The 18,149-nt window shown below is 36.5% G+C and overlaps 1 protein-coding gene across 1 annotated transcript; it reads right to left on the bottom strand.

Moving 5' to 3' along the window:
* Positions 1 to 16,481: 16,481 nt before the first annotated feature.
* On the bottom strand, positions 16,482 to 18,149 carry LOC132700856 (odorant receptor 30a-like). Its single transcript, XM_060668428.1, has 6 exons — positions 18,110 to 18,149; positions 17,609 to 17,924; positions 17,248 to 17,347; positions 17,106 to 17,198; positions 16,885 to 17,040; positions 16,482 to 16,728 (listed from the first exon to the last, which is right to left on the bottom strand). Exons 1-6 carry the CDS (start codon positions 18,147 to 18,149, stop codon positions 16,678 to 16,680), a joined length of 756 nt encoding a protein of 251 aa, XP_060524411.1. The 3' UTR covers positions 16,482 to 16,677.

Below are 18,149 nucleotides of genomic sequence, written 5' to 3'. Positions count from 1 at the left end.
TTTTTCTTGTAGATATCATTTCTTTCTTTTAAAGTTTGCATTATTGTACCCGGTACTGATCCAGTGAACAACCTGATCGAAAACTAGACTGTGCCAGGCCATGGCAAACCAAATCAAGTTCTTCTTCTTTTTCTCTGGCACTATAACTCATCGTGAGTGTGATCCTGTGCACTGATTTCCCATTGCCTTATCCCCATTGTCTTAAGGCTTTCAGCAATTTTATCCTCCCACCTACTGACCTTTTTCCCTCTGGTCGTTCATAAAACACGTTGTTAATACAATACAATGAGTATTAATATATAATTAATACATTATTTCAAACTGTATTTACAATTCGTCAGCAAGGTATACTTCTGGGAAGCACAAATTTTCATAAAGATCACAGTAGTGAATAAATAGCATCACAAACAATTAGAATTGTGCTGTTCTATGATAAATAAAATAGAAAAAATCGTCCATTCTCTTAGATATTGAGGGTAAATATAGGTAAAATCATAAACACGAAATCTACAGCATATATTGGATTTTAAACTCACTTTTCACACAAAATGACAAATACCAAACAGAATTTCGAAAAACAACAACTATTGTAGTTTACTTTAAGTTTGCAGCTGAACTTTTAATGGGCGTCCCATAGAACAAATAAGTTGGAAAGTAACTCGAATAATGACGTCATGTTTGAACATACGCCTAATAATGAACGAAAATTCGGCATAGCACTGACACAAGATCATCTTCGGATTGGGTGTTTCGGTTGTCGGAATTCCTAAGGCGCGGGTTTCGGTTCCCTTAATTAATTACTCTGTAATAATATCCCGAAGTTTGAGTGGAATCGCGTTTCTAATATTACAAACTCGAGCACGTCATCGACTATGTGTAATTGCCTAATAAGTATGCAAAATGGAAGAGATTACATTGGGATCTCTTGTTTGGGTAGGAGGAGAAGTTCTTTGGCAACGTTAATCTCGGGTTTGGGTATATTAAACTGCATTCGATTTGCCTTTGTAACGGATGCTACTTCAAAATAACTTATCCTACGGCGGGACTTTGATCCATCCTATGCCGTTGTCCCAAATTTGATTCACATCATTTTTCGATCGCGAAATCCGATCCTGTAGGTTTGTTTTTGTCATTTTCCTAAGCTTTCAATCCTTGACTTTTTAAAATCTAAATAAAAATATTTTCATGCGTTTTGTTTTCGACAGTAAAAAAAGTAAAACAAAAAGTAATATAGTATAAAATACGGTTTTTTAAAAACTGGATAAAAATATTATGTTTTTGCCACTGTGGCCACTTTAGGTCATTAGGCAGTTTCCATTTCGAATTTTTGTCACCCCACCTTGTATATGCGGGGGAGTGTGGGCTTGAAATGAACGCACGCGTTGATGCACAATTTCCGTAATGGAAAGTAAATGAAAACGTGAACATTTCGAAATTTTATGTGGTCTGCGACCGTTTACAACTGCCTCTTTCACATAAATTTTAATCAAAGCTAAAGGTTTCGCCTCGCAGCTTTTGCACATTTTACGCCAAAACTACTAGGCGATACGCGATAATTCTCGTTTAATGAGGGGTCGAAAGCACTTTTATCCAAATTAAAAATGGCGTCTTAACGTATCGAACTCCTGTAGTAACATGTAATTGAGTACAAAATCTTCGTTAAGATTAGAAAACCCAAATCTAAGAACGGTTAACGTGAAGGGACATAAGAACAGTTTTATATTTTAACACGTTCGGTATAATCCCTGAAAATGTATTAAATTGCGAAACTTTTCGTTTTGCTACAACTAACTTTTAAGCACTCATAGATTTGATTATTAAAACTTGCAAAAAAGAGTTTTGTGCAAAGTTTATGGGTTATAATAGTATCTTATGTGTGGTAAACGATATTTGAGTCGCCAATTTAATTGGCACGAGCGGAGCGCAGCGCAACAGGAATATATTTCAAACTTCAAACTTCAAAAGTCAAGTCATGCGGTAAAATCTCCTAAAACATTAGATTGCTCCCAAAGCCGTGCGGTTATATCTCCGAAATGTCCGAAGGGGCTCGGATCCGTGGGACAAGAAACTCAAGTGATAAAGTGACGCTTTCCGCACTCTAGATCGGTATATAATTCTAGGTCCTTTTGAGTCACGAGTTTATTTAACACGAGCGGAGCGCAGCGGAATGAGTGTTTAATAAACGACTGACTTAAAATGTTTACCACACGTGTTGCATACTAACTTTTCCAACGACATTAGGGTTTGCGTACATTGTTGTAAAACAACACGCATAAATTTACTGTTATGACCGTCAGAATTGACAAACGTCAAAATTCAAGCCGTGCGGTAAAATCTTCGAAAACATCCGATTGCTTCCAAACCCCTGCGGTAATATTTCACAAATGTCAGCATAGGTCCGCAGTCAAGTGGTAAAGTGGTATATCCCGCACGCTAGATCGGTGTAAAATTAGGTATTTTATAAATCATGTTTTGTAGTTTCACATTATATAGGATATCGAAGAAATTCTTCCATCAATATTTTCATTCCATGCTTGTGATTTCGTTCACGTTTAAAGCCAATCTGCATTTTCTTGATTTGGTTATCGATATGTATAGAACTAAGAATGATCTAACATTGGCTGCCACTGGAACTTTTACTTCGTTGTGATTTAGTTTGATTTCAAAATTACAGTCTTAAATTGATGTTGATGTAATTCTTATTACCAAAGTTTACAGAATAATAATATTTTGTACACCTGGCTATTTCAAAGTATTTTCTATTGTTTATTTATTTAAAAACCTACCAGTAGCGTTAATACAAGGTTTATTATATTTATATTTTGATTAAAAAAATGTACCTCTTAAAAAAATTCTTTATAAAAGATTAGTTAAAAATTATATAAATAACCCAGCTATTTTAAATTTAGTTTCAATTGAAATATAGTTTCGGATTACCTTCAGAAATAAACATACTTAAGAGTTTTAATGTGGAGGGTGTCTGTATGTATAATCATATATCATATATACTAAAATGTTTTCTTCTGTCATTCCTTCCTTAATGTTTTATTTTGCAGCATACAGGGTTAATTGGGTGACGATACTTACGGAGTGAGTATAAGAAAAAAAATAATTTGGAATCCTCAATTTTAGAGCCAATTTGGGCGGTTAGACTTTTTTCTGGTAAGTTCAACAGTTTACGAAACTTCTGGATTCCTCCTGTGTCGGTTCTGGTTGAATTGAACTTGCTGACGTTTTACCGATCATCCTGTTGGCTTTTTCTTCTGAAACTTTTCATTTAAGCTCTGGCGAACAATCCAGAAGTTTTGTAAATAGTATTACACTAGCCTGTAGAGGTTTCTTTGAAAAAATCGTTTTCCACTTTCACCAGCGAAGTAGAGATGATATGAAAAATTGAAACGTTTAAATCACCCAGGGATATACATTATTTACAGTATCGACAAATGCTTGATAAGCACCACGCTATAGGCTATATTATTTTGATGTGGTCACACCGTCCATTTCCATTTAAAAAAGGTTTAATGTTATCCCTATGCCAAACTTTTATGATGTAAAAGCTATGAAACTTTTAATGTCAATAAAATTATTATTTAAAGTTCTAATATTCCAATTTATAAGGCATAAAGCTTTGGAACGAGTTATATTTGAAATGAAATAATGATTGCACTTTGTTACCATTTTTTTTATTGTTAATTTAAAAATCAAATAATCTGTGAAGTCAAGGCGGATTGAATGAGCAGCTATCTGGCTCTCGCTACCAAGTGTGTTCATTTACTGTTGCGATAAAACCGTGTCCAATAATCATATTTTGAGTTGAATTGAATTGAAATTAATTTTGGCCGCTTATTTTACGAAGGCTCCCTCCATGCGGCGGTCACTTTCTTCACCGCCCCCGATCCCACAGCCCGCCGGGTTTCAACTTTCATCAAACCCGTTGTCAAACGCTTATTACGCGAGGTAGTAATTAATTAAAACTTGTCAGACGCACAACGCACGTGTGTTACGTGCGAATTTTAAAAGCAAACCGTTTCTCCGCCATATATTCGAGAATTTTAATTAAATATTATCCGGTTTAGCCGTGGCGGGTTCCGAAGGTGGGATCCGCCGTCATCTAAAGCTGCGACATTAAAAGGCGAATAGTATGAAAACGCCCCACGTTCGAGTGTTTATGCTAAACAAGCCCTTAGCGTGGCAGCTAACATGTCAACGGCATAATTATAAAATGAAAGGGTTGTGGGCCTCGGGGCCAAACTCCTTTATTGTCGCACAATGGCGAAAGTTAGGCAACACTTTAGCACGTCGCGTCGTCCGGGAGGCGTCACGTGATATTGAAAAGAAGTGAAAAGGAAAGAAACATAGCTTCTTCCGTATCTAACGCAGTGCAACCAATTTGTAGTTCAAGGTGCAAGTCACGACTCAATACCGACAGGTCACGAGTTCGATCCTAGCTAGATACGAAAAAAATTGTGACTCGAGTGTCCGATCAAAAATTGATGACCAGTCTCAGAAACTGGTTCTGTGATGTGAACATAATGCACATTTGTGTTTACTGTATTTTTCAAGAACTTTAGTCGATAGGTCAGGCTTCAAGTCGCAGTTCAATACTGCGCACAAAAATCGGGTGTCATCATGCTAGGTGTCCATTAAAAAAAATTAAATCACTAGTCCTACAAAATGCTAGAAATTATCAATCTATCTTTGACATGAACATAGCACACATCTGTATTTACTATATCTGTTATCAACTATCCAAAACTAACCATATTGTCGTATTTTTAGGGTCTATTAGAATTTTGTCTATAATTGGAAAACCCTGTGTATAATCGAAAAAATGTGTGAAATAAAAGTTATAGCTCCGGATATTCTGCATCTCCTGGTTAAATAATTTTTCCAATCGAGTAAACAGTTTTATAGAAATTAATATTTTTTCGGAAGTCAAAAAAAGAATCTAAAATTTTTTAAAATAACTTTGAAAAATTTGATTGCACCCGGTTTCTAGTTTTACTGTTTTCATGAACTTAAAGTCGATAGCTGCAAATTCGAGACATCTATTACATTTTTAAATATGGCGCGGACTGTCCTGACACCTTCTACATTATTCGAAAATCTTAAATATAAAAGTTTTAGCTGTTCTGACTACTGAGGTCTTCTAATTATGGTTAGTTTTCAGTGTTTTGCAAATTACCGACGCACCCCGTAGATTTAAAAAAATAACCTACAATAAAGATTTTTGATCCGGATCTCCGCGTCTTTTGGTTCAAGATATTTTTCGATCATATATACCTTTTTCTAAAAACCCCCGACTCCACCAGCTCCCCCCACCCCCCAATAGGGAGCTATGTTTGTGACAAAGTTGAACTCGATAGCTGCAAATTTCGGACACTTAGTGTGTTTCATAGCGATGTATGAAAAACAGACGAAAATCGCGAAAAAAAATTGAACGCAAATTTCTGATAGCGGCGATTTCATATCGGCTTATGTACCTCGTTTAAGAGGAGCTAAATTTGAGCATCATATCCTAAACTGTTAGGAACTTATTGCTAAAAAAAGTTGAGCGTTTGTTGTTAACAGACTTAATCTACTGTTGCAATTGATGCCGAGTTTCATCCCTGAAATTAAGGATAATTCTTTGATTTGGGACGACATGAGTGATTGTTGTAGCAACAGAATTGAAAAAACAAACCCTAATAATAATAATAATAATAATAATAACAAACACACACAAGCTACGAGATTATTTCCTTTATCGTCATCCCAGTAGCAATAGAATTAATGCTTCTGTGAAACTCATGCTGCTGCTGCTAACCTCATTTGGTCGTTGGGGTGACCACAAAAAGTCGCAAGGTCGAACCTCATTTTTAAGTATAGTGAACGACGGAATATCGACATTACTGGTGCCAACTTCGGCTTGAAAAAGTCGCCCGTCTGAAAGCGGTCAACGTATACGCGCGATAATGGTATTTTTATTTCACGACTCCCTCATGAACGCAAATCCTCCCCCTGCATCCTAACCTCCAAAAATTAGCAATTTCAGAAATTAGCAAGCGGAGCGGCAATTTCCAAAACGAACTTCTCGTCATCGAATTACACGCCGCCGCCGGTAGGGATTTTTCATCTGCATAAAACCGTTTAGGATTTTCAATAAATGTTTCGTATGTGCGACTGAGCCCCCTAAAGGTTATTACCGAGAGATGAGGACTTTGCATATATACATTTTTAATAGGAAGGCCGGACAGGCTATTGCAATTTCTGCGGCTACCTGTCACCCTTGTCTAAAATGCCTTTTGGTTGGCTTCAATGCCTCGCGTATCTGATTGATAAACAAATTATGATTTGTGGTTTTAAATGACGTTTTATTTATCAGTCGTCGCACGTAAATTTCCAATAAAGCATTTTCATAAATATACGGATATGTTATTATAATACCGGCAAACGTATACGTGCACTAAGTAATTTTTACTGGAAATTTTTTGTTTTGAAAAATTTTAACGACGTTAATCAGTTGATGGAGCAGATCATGGTTAGTTTTTAGCGTTTAGTGAATAAAGGGCAAGGCACGTGATTGTCACTTTTTGCTGGAGTAAGACTATATGAATATCTGATAATTTTTGAGTCAGCAGTGGCTACAGCGCATAACACAAATTCTCCATAAAACAGTACCAAACTGCAGAAGCCCCACAAACTCCCATTTCTCTTTGCACTTTTCAATGAGATTTTGTTTGTAATGTAGAAGGAAAGACCATCCTCCTCAAATTTAAAACTACGTACTTTCAGATATGCGGACCGCCATTGGTTCTCCTTCTCGTGGCCCAAACAGTCGCAAAGGATTCTTCAAAATTTCTACAGTTCGACAAATATCGACCCTACCTTGGAAATTGTATCGGCGAATTCGCCGATAATGTTTCGCCCATATGGTTGATAATTTTCAGTAGTTTAGACGGTTTCGCCAGCGAATCCGTGAAAGGGTTGCTTCGGCATCGGTTGAGGCCGACATATCTCGTCGACGTCTCATCGTCTTTGGTGCATCTTCCTGCGGATCAGTTCACGCGATTCAACGAGAAATTCGTCGCAATCGTGGTAGAAAACGAGCATCATTTCCACGATGTAGTCCGAAAGTTTCCACCGGAGCACTGGTGCATGCAGGCCGACAATTTGGTGATCGTTATCGACCGATTCGTGAAGGCAGACGTTAACTATCTGGTTCTGCCCGGATTCGATATCATGTACTTTTATATAATAGTGACCTATAACTCCGTGGTAGAAAGAGTAGCAAACTACGAACAGAGTATTGTTCGATTGCGGATACCGTGCAATGGCATTTGGGGATTTGGTGCTCAACGCGGATATCTTAATTTCTTGGATCCTATCCACCACCACAACCGATTTAAGATATCGATGTTTCCCGGACCCGACTCACTTCCCGACGGAAATTCTTTCGGCGGTAAGGACGGCGTCACATCCAAAATCCTGATGGATTATATGGACATTCCTTACGAATATGTCCAGCCTGTAGACGAAGAATTTTACGGAAACGACAGTTCGAACTCCGGTTCCTACGGACAATTGCTTCGAAGGGAAGTCGAGTTGTCCTTCAATTCGCAGTTCATGTTGGATATATTGTCCAAGTCGAAATTGGTAAGTTCGAGATCAGATCAAACACTGACATATAGCTAACAACTTATTAAGAGACACGACGTCATTTTGCTCAGTGGCGGTATCCGTTTCAGATAGACTACACATATCCACTGGATCGTGACGATGTAGTTATCCTCGTACCACCGACGTATCGTACGTCAAATTACATTTACGCCACTCCGTTAGGCTTGACGGTTATCATGGTGTCTTTGATAATGTTCTGCGTGTACACCGAACGAGTATCCAACAACACCTCACCGATAGCGGTACTTCTAGTTTGCCTCTTAATATGCATTGGGAGGCCAGTCAAAGAGAAGTCACAGAAATACTTCAGGATCGTTTACATGAGCCTGATGGTGATTTCCTTCTACGGCTGCGTAATTTTCTACAAGGACTTCGTTGCCGTGAGCAGTTTCCAACATCGCGCTGTAGAAATTCAAACGGTAGAAGAGTTCGCTCGAGCAGATTACCCGATAGTATCAAACGCCAAGCTGGCGGCAATTCTCAATCTGTACATGCAGGAGGGGGACGTAAAGACTCGTATTCTTTCTCGCTTGGTGATAATGCGTTTGGACAACACTTGGGACGCTGAAGCCGCACTGCTGAGGAATTGCTCTCGCGCCGTCATATTGCAGCGGAACCACGCCGTTTATTACGAAAGATTGGCGAAAAAGAATGGCTCTCCATTTTGTTTTTCTATTGTGTCGCAGCCCATAGTGCCCAACCTGTCGACATATTTCGTGCGATTCAGATCACTGTATCTCGAAACTCTCGACGATTTGCTGGCGAAAGTATACGAACACGGATTGGTGGCCAATTTTAACAGAGGCGTCGACTTGCAGAAGTCCTCTTTCAAGCCAAAGTTTAAACCAGTGAATTTAAGGAAACGACCTATGAATATAACAATGCTAGGGTTTGGTGCAGCTTGCATATTTTCTATGGTGATCTTTATGGTCGAATTGGTAGTTCACAGGCTTACTTAAGCGTAGAGGAGAATGCAGAAAGGAATACCTGTTTACATTTGGGTGATACATCAGATACATTAGATACTGCATTTCGTGCGATTCAGATCACTGTATCTCGAAACTCTCGACGATTTGCTGGCGAAAGTATACGAACACGGATTGGTGGCCAATTTTAACAGAGGCGTCGACTTGCAGAAGTCCTCTTTCAAGCCAAAGTTTAAACCAGTGAATTTAAGGAAACGACCTATGAATATAACAATGCTAGGGTTTGGTGCAGCTTGCATATTTTCTATGGTGATCTTTATGGTCGAATTGGTAGTTCACAGGCTTACTTAAGCGTAGAGGAGAATGCAGAAAGGAATACCTGTTTACATTTGGGTGATACATCAGATACATTAGATACTGTCTTCACTGAGCCTGCAGAATAACCAAAAAAAGTGGTGTTTTCAAATTTTTAAAAAAATACGAAGAACTTCAAACGGCAATTTATGAAAATATTTGAAAAGTCGAAAGTATGCTATGGCGTACAGTTGTTTTAATCCCAGTCCAGCAATCATAAAATTGGTCCAAACAGTATAACTCTTTTCAATGCGTGGCCTTAATCGAACTAGCCATGTCGTGTAAGCAAAATCGTGTTAAATATCACTTTGATAAGTTTATAAATGTTTTGACATACTGTTCCGGATGTTTTTAACTAAACCTATAATAACACTATACAAGATCTGAAACGCGATCTTTGTATGCGTTTCGAACGGTTTTTTTTACAATTATTTTTCCGCATATTCAAATTAATTGTGAAAAAATCCAGTGAATATTAAAATTTTATTCCAATAATTCCAAATAAAATTTCTTCTGTCTTTATCAGTGTTATAGCAATCACTAAAATTTGTAACCGATTTACAAAGAATAGCAGTTCCTTAAAATTAACCACCACTTGTCATAACTGATGTGTAGGAATAGGCCAGTTTGAGTCTCTAAAACGAGGAGGATATTTTGCATTACACGGAAATGTAAAACGTTTGTTTACCGAGATTCCAACGTCCAAATCCATCACCCCAAAACTTCCAATCATCAAACTGAGAGGCTTTTGACATCTCATGATCATTATAAGAGCCATAGCTTTGATTTTGCTGTCTTGCTCGTGCCAGTTGCTTTCGAAAAGCGCTTTTGCTAGTTCCGTGCTCTAAAACAACACGTATCAAGTTTGCAATGCCAAAGCTCTAAAAAGTATGGTCTGTTCATAGATATAAGAAAGTGCACAATTGGTGGTCAATAATACAATGCAACAAGATTATTAACTAAAGTTTTTGAATTTCAATTCAGGTAAAATTGTGGTCCGCAATAGAAAATAATTTTATACCTACCTGTGTTTAATATTCTTTGGTTTGGTATACTACTTAGTTTAAGTTTATTAGTTCGTGTGTAATAAGCGTGTGTTGAATCGTGTGCGAATTATGCCAAATATGTGTCTAGTGTATCTCAGGAGATGTTTCCGCCCAAATGTAGAAAACACTATTCTATTGAGACTAAAGAAGTTATAAACAATGTTTATTTAACTCTCATTGAACGTGGTGCCAGCAAGCAAGCATCTTTAGAAGAAATGGCCACATTGACGAAAATTCCAACATCAAGGGTATGGAAAATTGTGAACAATCTCATTTCAGTGTGGAAAAAAAGAAGCGATGCTGACATTTTCCCGAGTGTAGATGAAAGTGATCACGATATAATACGGCGTAAAATTTACCAGTTATATGAGGAACAAAGAGTGCCTACATTAGATATATTAATTTGGAGGATTGAAAAAGATGAAACCGGTGTTAAATGTGGCAGAACTACCTTATGGAAGTGTATTCAACACATAGGTTTTAGATTTAAAAAAATTGACAAAAGGCCAGTTTTAATGGAATCTTTTAGAATACGGAAACGGCGACTGGAATATCTAGAAAGAAATTGGAATTACAGAGAACAACAAAGGTCAATTATTTACTTTTATGAAACCTGGATCGACATTTATGATACTCCGGAAAAGGGTTAGGTTGACTCAACTGATAAGTGTAAAACAAAGGCGTCATCACCAAGAGGTAAAAGAGGTATTCTGCATGCTGGCTCTAAAGATGGTTGGATTCCAAATGGACTTTCTCTGTCTGCGAAAAATATTAAAGATTCTTCTCTAGATTACCATGAAGATACCACCATGGATTTATTTGAAAGTTGGTTTAAAGACAAACTAGTTCCAAACATTAGTCGTAATAGCGTAATTGTAATGGAGACTAAAACCGCTTCCTCATGTGACACAAAAAGCAACAATCCAAAACTACATATATAATAACGACACTTTTTTTGACGAAGATAATACCAAAAAGCAATTAATTGAGGTTCTACAAAGCTTGAACCTACAAAAGGAATACGTCTGTGATAATAATGCAAAAAATCTAAGGCATACAGTTTTAAGGCTTCCACCTTACCACTGTATATTTAATCCCATTGAACATGTTTGCACCAACTAAAATCTGCCATTCGTCGTAACAATGTTTTTCCCCGTGTTAACTCCAATGTCCTTAAACTTATAGAAACCGAAGTTTTTAATATCCCTCCATAAAGTTCGGCAAATTCTGTTAAACATATAGAAAAAGCAGGACCATCGTATATCCATATTGCAAATAATATAGAACAAATAATAATTAAAACAGGCGATGATAGCGATGGTGATACTGATATATTATGTGAATAATTTTAAGTAATTTAAGTAGGTAATAAAAATAATTTGTAATTTTATTTTAGATTTAAACATAAATACGTACATAAATAAATAAATATTGTTTATTATATTTCCTATCAAAACCCCATATAATTAAATTCTAAGCAAAGTACGGACTAGTTCGACCATATTTCGTTCTTACAGCTTGCCCGGGTCTTTCCTTAATTCGTATCAGTTAGTCACTTTCTTATATCTATGAACAGACTTTACCTGGATGATGATCTCATTAGAACTCCACGCAAATATAAGCAGTTGCATGATTGTGTACGTGAGTACTAAAATAGTTAAAAATCGTTTCTCTCCCTAGAATAACATCATTGCAAAGTTGCGATGTCCTGAACCTTACCCTAACACCTACCCCGACAATTTGCAAAATCTGAGTGGCAAAGGTTATGGAGGAAACCAAATATTCCATGAAAATTATAGCTCGTACGGACTGGTTTAATTCATCCACGTATCTGAAACAAAAAAAGCTGCAGTCCCATTTCCGTTTTTCACGAAAGCTTACTTGATAATTTCCTGATGTTTGGCACACAATAACTTTAGGGTGTGCGGGTCTTTATCCGGTTCATTATGCAATTGCAACTTGTCGAAGTTCCTGAAACTATATTGTAATAGTTTAAGTTGGAGCCTCACGAAAACTGTCATGCAATTGATGAACGCGCTCACTATACATACCCGTGCATAAGCCGGTCAATAACGGTCGAATATTTTGGTCTATCAGTACCAAAGTGTAATGCTTGCTCGTGTCGAAGGGATACCAGTAGTACGCGAGGACGGGTTTTTCGGTAACGTTGCTGTGTTTTTTAAAATACATATAGCATTCGATATCCCCTAAAACACAGAACGTAAAAATTTTAGTGAATAAAGTTTTCACTCGAATATGATTTTTACCAGATACGCTGTGACATATTCCGACCAGCAATACACACACAAGAAGAACTGTGGTAAAGTACTTGGTAAGCTTAGTATGTTGTTTATAGATAGCTTCGACTTCGGTATTAACGCGTTTGGCCATTTGAAATTCTGGTTTCAACGCAATCTCAAGCAATTTGATGATCGCCTTCGATTGACACATTATGGTTTTCGTGGTATTTGTCCCTAGATAGATCACCACGCCCACATTTCCAAATGCTGGAAATATACAATTTTGTTGGTGATGGATCAGCTTAAAGCAATGTCTGGATCTTTCAGAGCGTAAAGCATACCAGAATGAGATTTTATATTTCCGACCAGATTCTTTTTAGTTTTTCTATCTTAGTAGAACAGTTGTTTGTATTACTAGTGCGGTATGAGCTTTATTTTACTAACAAGTGGTGAGTATTGCGCCTATAACAACACGAGTATTGTAATGAGTTTTACTTTAATATACCAGGTGGGTTCAAAAAGTAAGGTGACTTTTAAGTTTTATCAAAAATATTTAATTATTTATCCCCTTGTCCCCTTCAAAGTAATCAAGCGTTTTTGGTAGGCACTTTTTGGTATAGCCTTGAGTTCTTCCGGTGACTTTTTCTTCATCTCCTCAATCGTTCCAAACCCCCTCCTTTTCATGGATTTCTTGAGTTATGGGAACAGGAAAAAGTCGTAGGGCGCCATATCCAATGCAAGCAACGATGAGTGGGCATTGTTCGTTCATCATCGAAGAAGTAAGCAAAACTTTGACATTTGATCGAACTTGACGTGCCTTTTTCGGTATTAGCAATTCTTCCATCAGGTCGACTGGGCTTTGGTTTCGACGTCATAACCATATACCCATGATTGGTCACCAGTTATGGTATTTTTGGGCATATCAGTATCATAATTGACGTCGTTTAACATCATTGGCGCCACAACTTCGCAAAAAAAGCATAGAGTTGCCGACGTCTTCAGCCACTTCGCTAACAGTGATTCGACGATTTTGCAACACCCTTTGTTTCACTCCTTCAACGCTTTCATCAGTTATTGGCGTGCTGGAGCGTCATCGGCGTCTTGGAACAACCTGTATTACTACATTTTTGCTCAAAGTAGATTCATCATATGACGTTGTTAACAATTCATGTTTTTTTGCAGCAATCTATTCCATTTTTAACACAAAATTTTATGAAAATTCTTTGTTTCATTTTTGTTACAGTAGAAAATTGCCGAGCCTTCAAAACACGTCCAACGATTTTGTCGCACAAAAAAGGTAAACTTGCACACTGGCTGAAACTGTGAACATATCTTAGGGATATATGTACCAACATAACAAAAGAATATATCGAAGATCGAATGAATGTAGCCCGCCCAATTAAGAAAAGGGACCTTACTTTTTGAACACGCCTCGTAGAATGACCTCAGTTCCATAATAATAGACCCTCAATAGACGATATTGAACAAAAATCATAGGTTGTCATGGCCACTACATGGTTTTCTCAAATCTTGGAATTGGAAAACGTACAGCTTTAAATATGAAAAACGTGCAAGGGCATAATAAAATTGGTTAACCAGATCTTTAATAAAAGAAGAGAGAAGGTTCATAAGCGTGTTACGGTCTGGTGTTATCAAAAACATGAAAAACTACTGGCAAGATAACGTATTTGCTGAGTGTTTGTCAAAGAACTATAGTTCGTTTTACATTCGCTTATTTCATTTAATGATACGCGCCACAATATGAGTGAATAGCATTAGATATGCTAATCTACAGGCTTTTTTAAAAAGAGAATCAAAAGATATACACCCAAGAATGGCAAAGTCTTTGCCAATTTGGTTCGTTTTTAGTAAAAAAAGACGACCAGGTGACCTAAAACCTAAAAAGCGAGACAGAAAATTTCAAGAGAATTTTGTATAACTTCTGAACATGTCGAAGGTACAAACCTGGTCGACATCATACGACGAAAACACTCCGTCCAGCACATACGGATCGTTGTTCTAAGGAATAAACATATTTGGCAAATCATGCCTTCCATTTTAAACATGCAAAATCTAGAAGATTACATAGGGCACTGTTTTCGACGTTTCTCATCATCCATGCTGGGTAATACTGAAGAATACTGAAGGATGAAAAAGTAAGTAAGAAAAGTAAGGGAGGGTGGAAAAGTAAAAGTATAGCCGAAGGATACATCGACATTTCGAAAGAAAACTCGAAAAATGTAACGAATAAAATACTCACTTTATTATTTATGAAGCTCTCCATCAGGTCTTATCATCAGCAGGGATAAGTTTTGTATTTAATATTTATAATGGTGGTAATAGTCCAAATATTTAGTTTATTATGTAACTCAGACATAACGTAATAAGCTCAGTTGCTGTGGGTAGTAGATAAACTATATTTATAGATGACGCCACTGAAGGAGTGAACGGTTTCAAAAAATGATATATATTTTTTGTTACCTGTAGCTGGATAGGTTTTCAACAATGCCGGCACATCTAGCCCTATAGAAAATATCAATAAATTGTAAATTGCCTGTGCCGTTACAGAGTAAACGCCGTATAACTGTTTCTTCATTGCGGAAAATTCTTTAATTTCCATTCTCCAAATTCCCGCGGCAATCATCAACGATCTCATGTAACCGAAGTATTGCGCACTTAGGTCCATATTTAGCATTGCACGCGCACACACAGCGCAAATAAGTTTTATATAAGGTAATATTTACGGGAAAAGGGGCGACTCCAAAGGCGTAACGCCAGAGGCGCACGTTAAATTTTTTCCTGTTTTAAACAAGCCTAAATAATTGAAGATTAACTTAGAAGCAATGTTATTCAAATGTCTTTTTGTTTCTTAGATAACAAATGAAAGCTGCCATAGGAAAACGATTAAACCCTATAGTGCGATTTAACAAGCAAAATGAACGTTTTTGGCGCTTGTCGAGCTCGTCGATTGCCAGTGAAGAAATTATCCCGTGGCTAATAAAAGAGTGGCGTATGCAAATGTACGTATTATAGCCGCAGGGTTGATTTATTATTAATGAGGAACGTCAGACTATTCAGCGGCGCCTTTTTATTTATTATTTAAGTTTGCAATTATTTACGTTTGCAAAATTAGAAGGCTCGCGTAGTGTTGAGAAGTTGTTCTTGAAGTTTGTGTTTGGGGAAATATATGAGAGAATGTTTCATTAGGTGTTCGTAATTAGTTTATTAGTTCGTATTAGAATTTGTCAAAGCATAATTATGACAATCTGTAATAGGTAAGATTTTTTATCAAATTTGTTGCTTAAAGGCTTAACGTTCTTAATGACGCATTTTATACTTATTTTTTATTTTTTAAAAACTTTCACAACCAAGATGGTTTATAGAAGATTTCATCAAAAAACCTAAATAAGAATTTAATGCTGTTTAATTGCTTTATCTTATTTGCAGAAGCCATATTACCTTGGGAACAAAACGGCCCAAAACTTAATTAGTTTTGTCCTGTTACTATCTGAATCTTAGAACATTCAAAATAACTTGCAGCGTGAACCTCCATATTGAAAATATGAAATAACTTCAACTGGATGGTAAAAAAAGAATTGAAAGTCAATTTAAAACGTATCAGACGATTTATATATTATTAATGTGTCAAATAGGGATAGCATAGATGAAATGGTTTATCCGGAGACTTTATTCACCGTTTAAATATATGGTCTTCGACGGATTTGGCACGTGTCGGACCAAATAGATAGATAGATAAAAAAATGGGTGTCCGCAGAAACACTGTTCGAGAAATTTGTCTTATTATCGGCAAACATATTCCAACTTATTTGCTGACTTTTTCTAAACTGTGGAATTCAGGTTTTTGACAAAAGTTTTCATTGAAAAATTTACTGTTTCTGTTGACAATTCGTTTGTTGGTCAGAGAAATGCTCAGGGGAAATATAAGTAAGAAAAAAATTGCGCTGTGTTTGGGTTTGATTAAAATTGCATTCCATTCTATAATCAGAAAATGTCGAAGGAAATGAATGGAAAAGGAATGCCTAATTGGGTGACTTATAAATTTCTATAAATATCAAACAAGTATGCACACTTTTTATCATTTTATATTATTTTTATTTCAAAATAACAAGTTCATTGATTTAATACTTCACTAAAAACTGTACATTTATGGTAACAAGAAAATTATTCTGAGTATTTTAGATATCACACAGGTCGCTGTCCGGCGTGTGTCTTCAGATAAAGCGTTATGTGTGTGTCCTAATCACTTTAAATTTAGGAATATTTGATTATTAGCCAATGGCGATTAGTTGCTACGGGACTGTGTGATAGTGATAAAACAAAAAAGGTTATCAAAAACGGCCACAATTGAGAGAATGTATACCGTTGTTTTATGAATAAGGGTTCATAATTCTAGCGAGATCCTTTGAATATCAATTTCACTTCTTTGTATCGCTAGTTGCCACTTTTCATAACAGACGTATAGGTATATGCCAGTTTTAGTCGCTGAAACCAAAATAAATCGTATAATCCCTGCACTTTTAGAAAATTGGAAGTGTTAATCTTTTGGAAAAAATATCGCCAATAAACAGAAACAATTCACACAATTGTGTTTAATTTGGCTGACCCGTGGTTTTCAATAGGTTTAATTACTATATTTACCGAAATTCCAACATCCAAATCCATAACTCCAAACCGCCCAATCATCAAACTGAGCGGTTTCTGGCATCTCATTATCATTATATGGGCCATAAGTTTGACCTTGGTGTTGTGGTTATACCAATTGCTTTCGAAAAGTGCTCTGGCCAATTCGGTGCTCTATCCAAAGTAAAACAATCTTATTTAACTAATATTTATAAAAGCTAGTTCGCTATGATATTTACCTGGACGATAATCTCATTGCAACTCCAAGCGAATATTAGTAAATGTATGATGGTATAGGACAATATTATAGATGTTATAAAAGGTTCGATACCCTAAAAAATAATAATTGTAAAGGGTTTTCAATACATTAATTCTACTCACTGCCGTGATTTGCAAAATCTGGGCTGCAAAGGTAAGTGATGAAATCATATATTCCATAAATATTATAAATTTAAGATGATTATTAAGTCCTTCCACGTATCTACAAAGTGTCATAATTTTTTGATAACAATAATACACACAAATTAGCAAAAATCAATAGACCATTGTCAAAGAATCTTGTTGGGTGGTTCAACGTATGCAGTGCAAATATGGATCCTACATTGAATTTTACAATAATCATGCTTTATATTTATTTACACCATTTTTTTTTGTTTTATTTATTCACAAGCTTTTAATCATTCCTCGTAAACTAATCAAAAATCTAGTTGGACAGCTATAACTATAGGGCCCATATAATTACCGAATCAGTTCTTGGTGTTTGACGCAGAGTATCCTCAGAATCGTCGGGTTTTTGACATTGTCTGGTTCTAACTGGTCGAAATTTCTGAAACTGTACTGGAGTATTTTCAGTTGGAGCCTCACGAAAATTATAATGGAGTTTACAAACGCGTTTACTATAGCCGTATAAAGTCCACCTAAAGTTGGTCGGATATTCTGATCGACCAAGACAAGCGTGTAATGTTTATTTTTATCGAATGGATACCAGTAGTTCAGTGGTAGAGATTTCTCTGTGTCATTGCTGTTCCGTTTGGAATACCTGTAAGTTTCGATGTCACCTAAAACATAATCATGGAAAAAGAGTTTCCCGCTGGATACTCGAATCACCAAGTGTAGCAACACATAGTCCCATAAATAATAAGCACGTTACAACAAGTGTGATAAAGCAGTTGTTGAGTTTAGTGTGAAATTCGTATATCGCTTAAGGCAGTCCGAAGGAGACCGATGATCGGTTTCGACTGACACATCAACGTTTTGATGATTAGCGTCCCGAAAAATACCAT

Source organism: Cylas formicarius, unplaced genomic scaffold (assembly GCF_029955315.1).
Source record: "Cylas formicarius isolate icCylForm1 unplaced genomic scaffold, icCylForm1.1 PGA_scaffold_4__25_contigs__length_36172078, whole genome shotgun sequence".
Lineage (NCBI taxonomy): Eukaryota > Metazoa > Arthropoda > Insecta > Coleoptera > Brentidae > Cylas > Cylas formicarius.
This window is presented reverse-complemented; position numbering and strand designations above follow the sequence as displayed.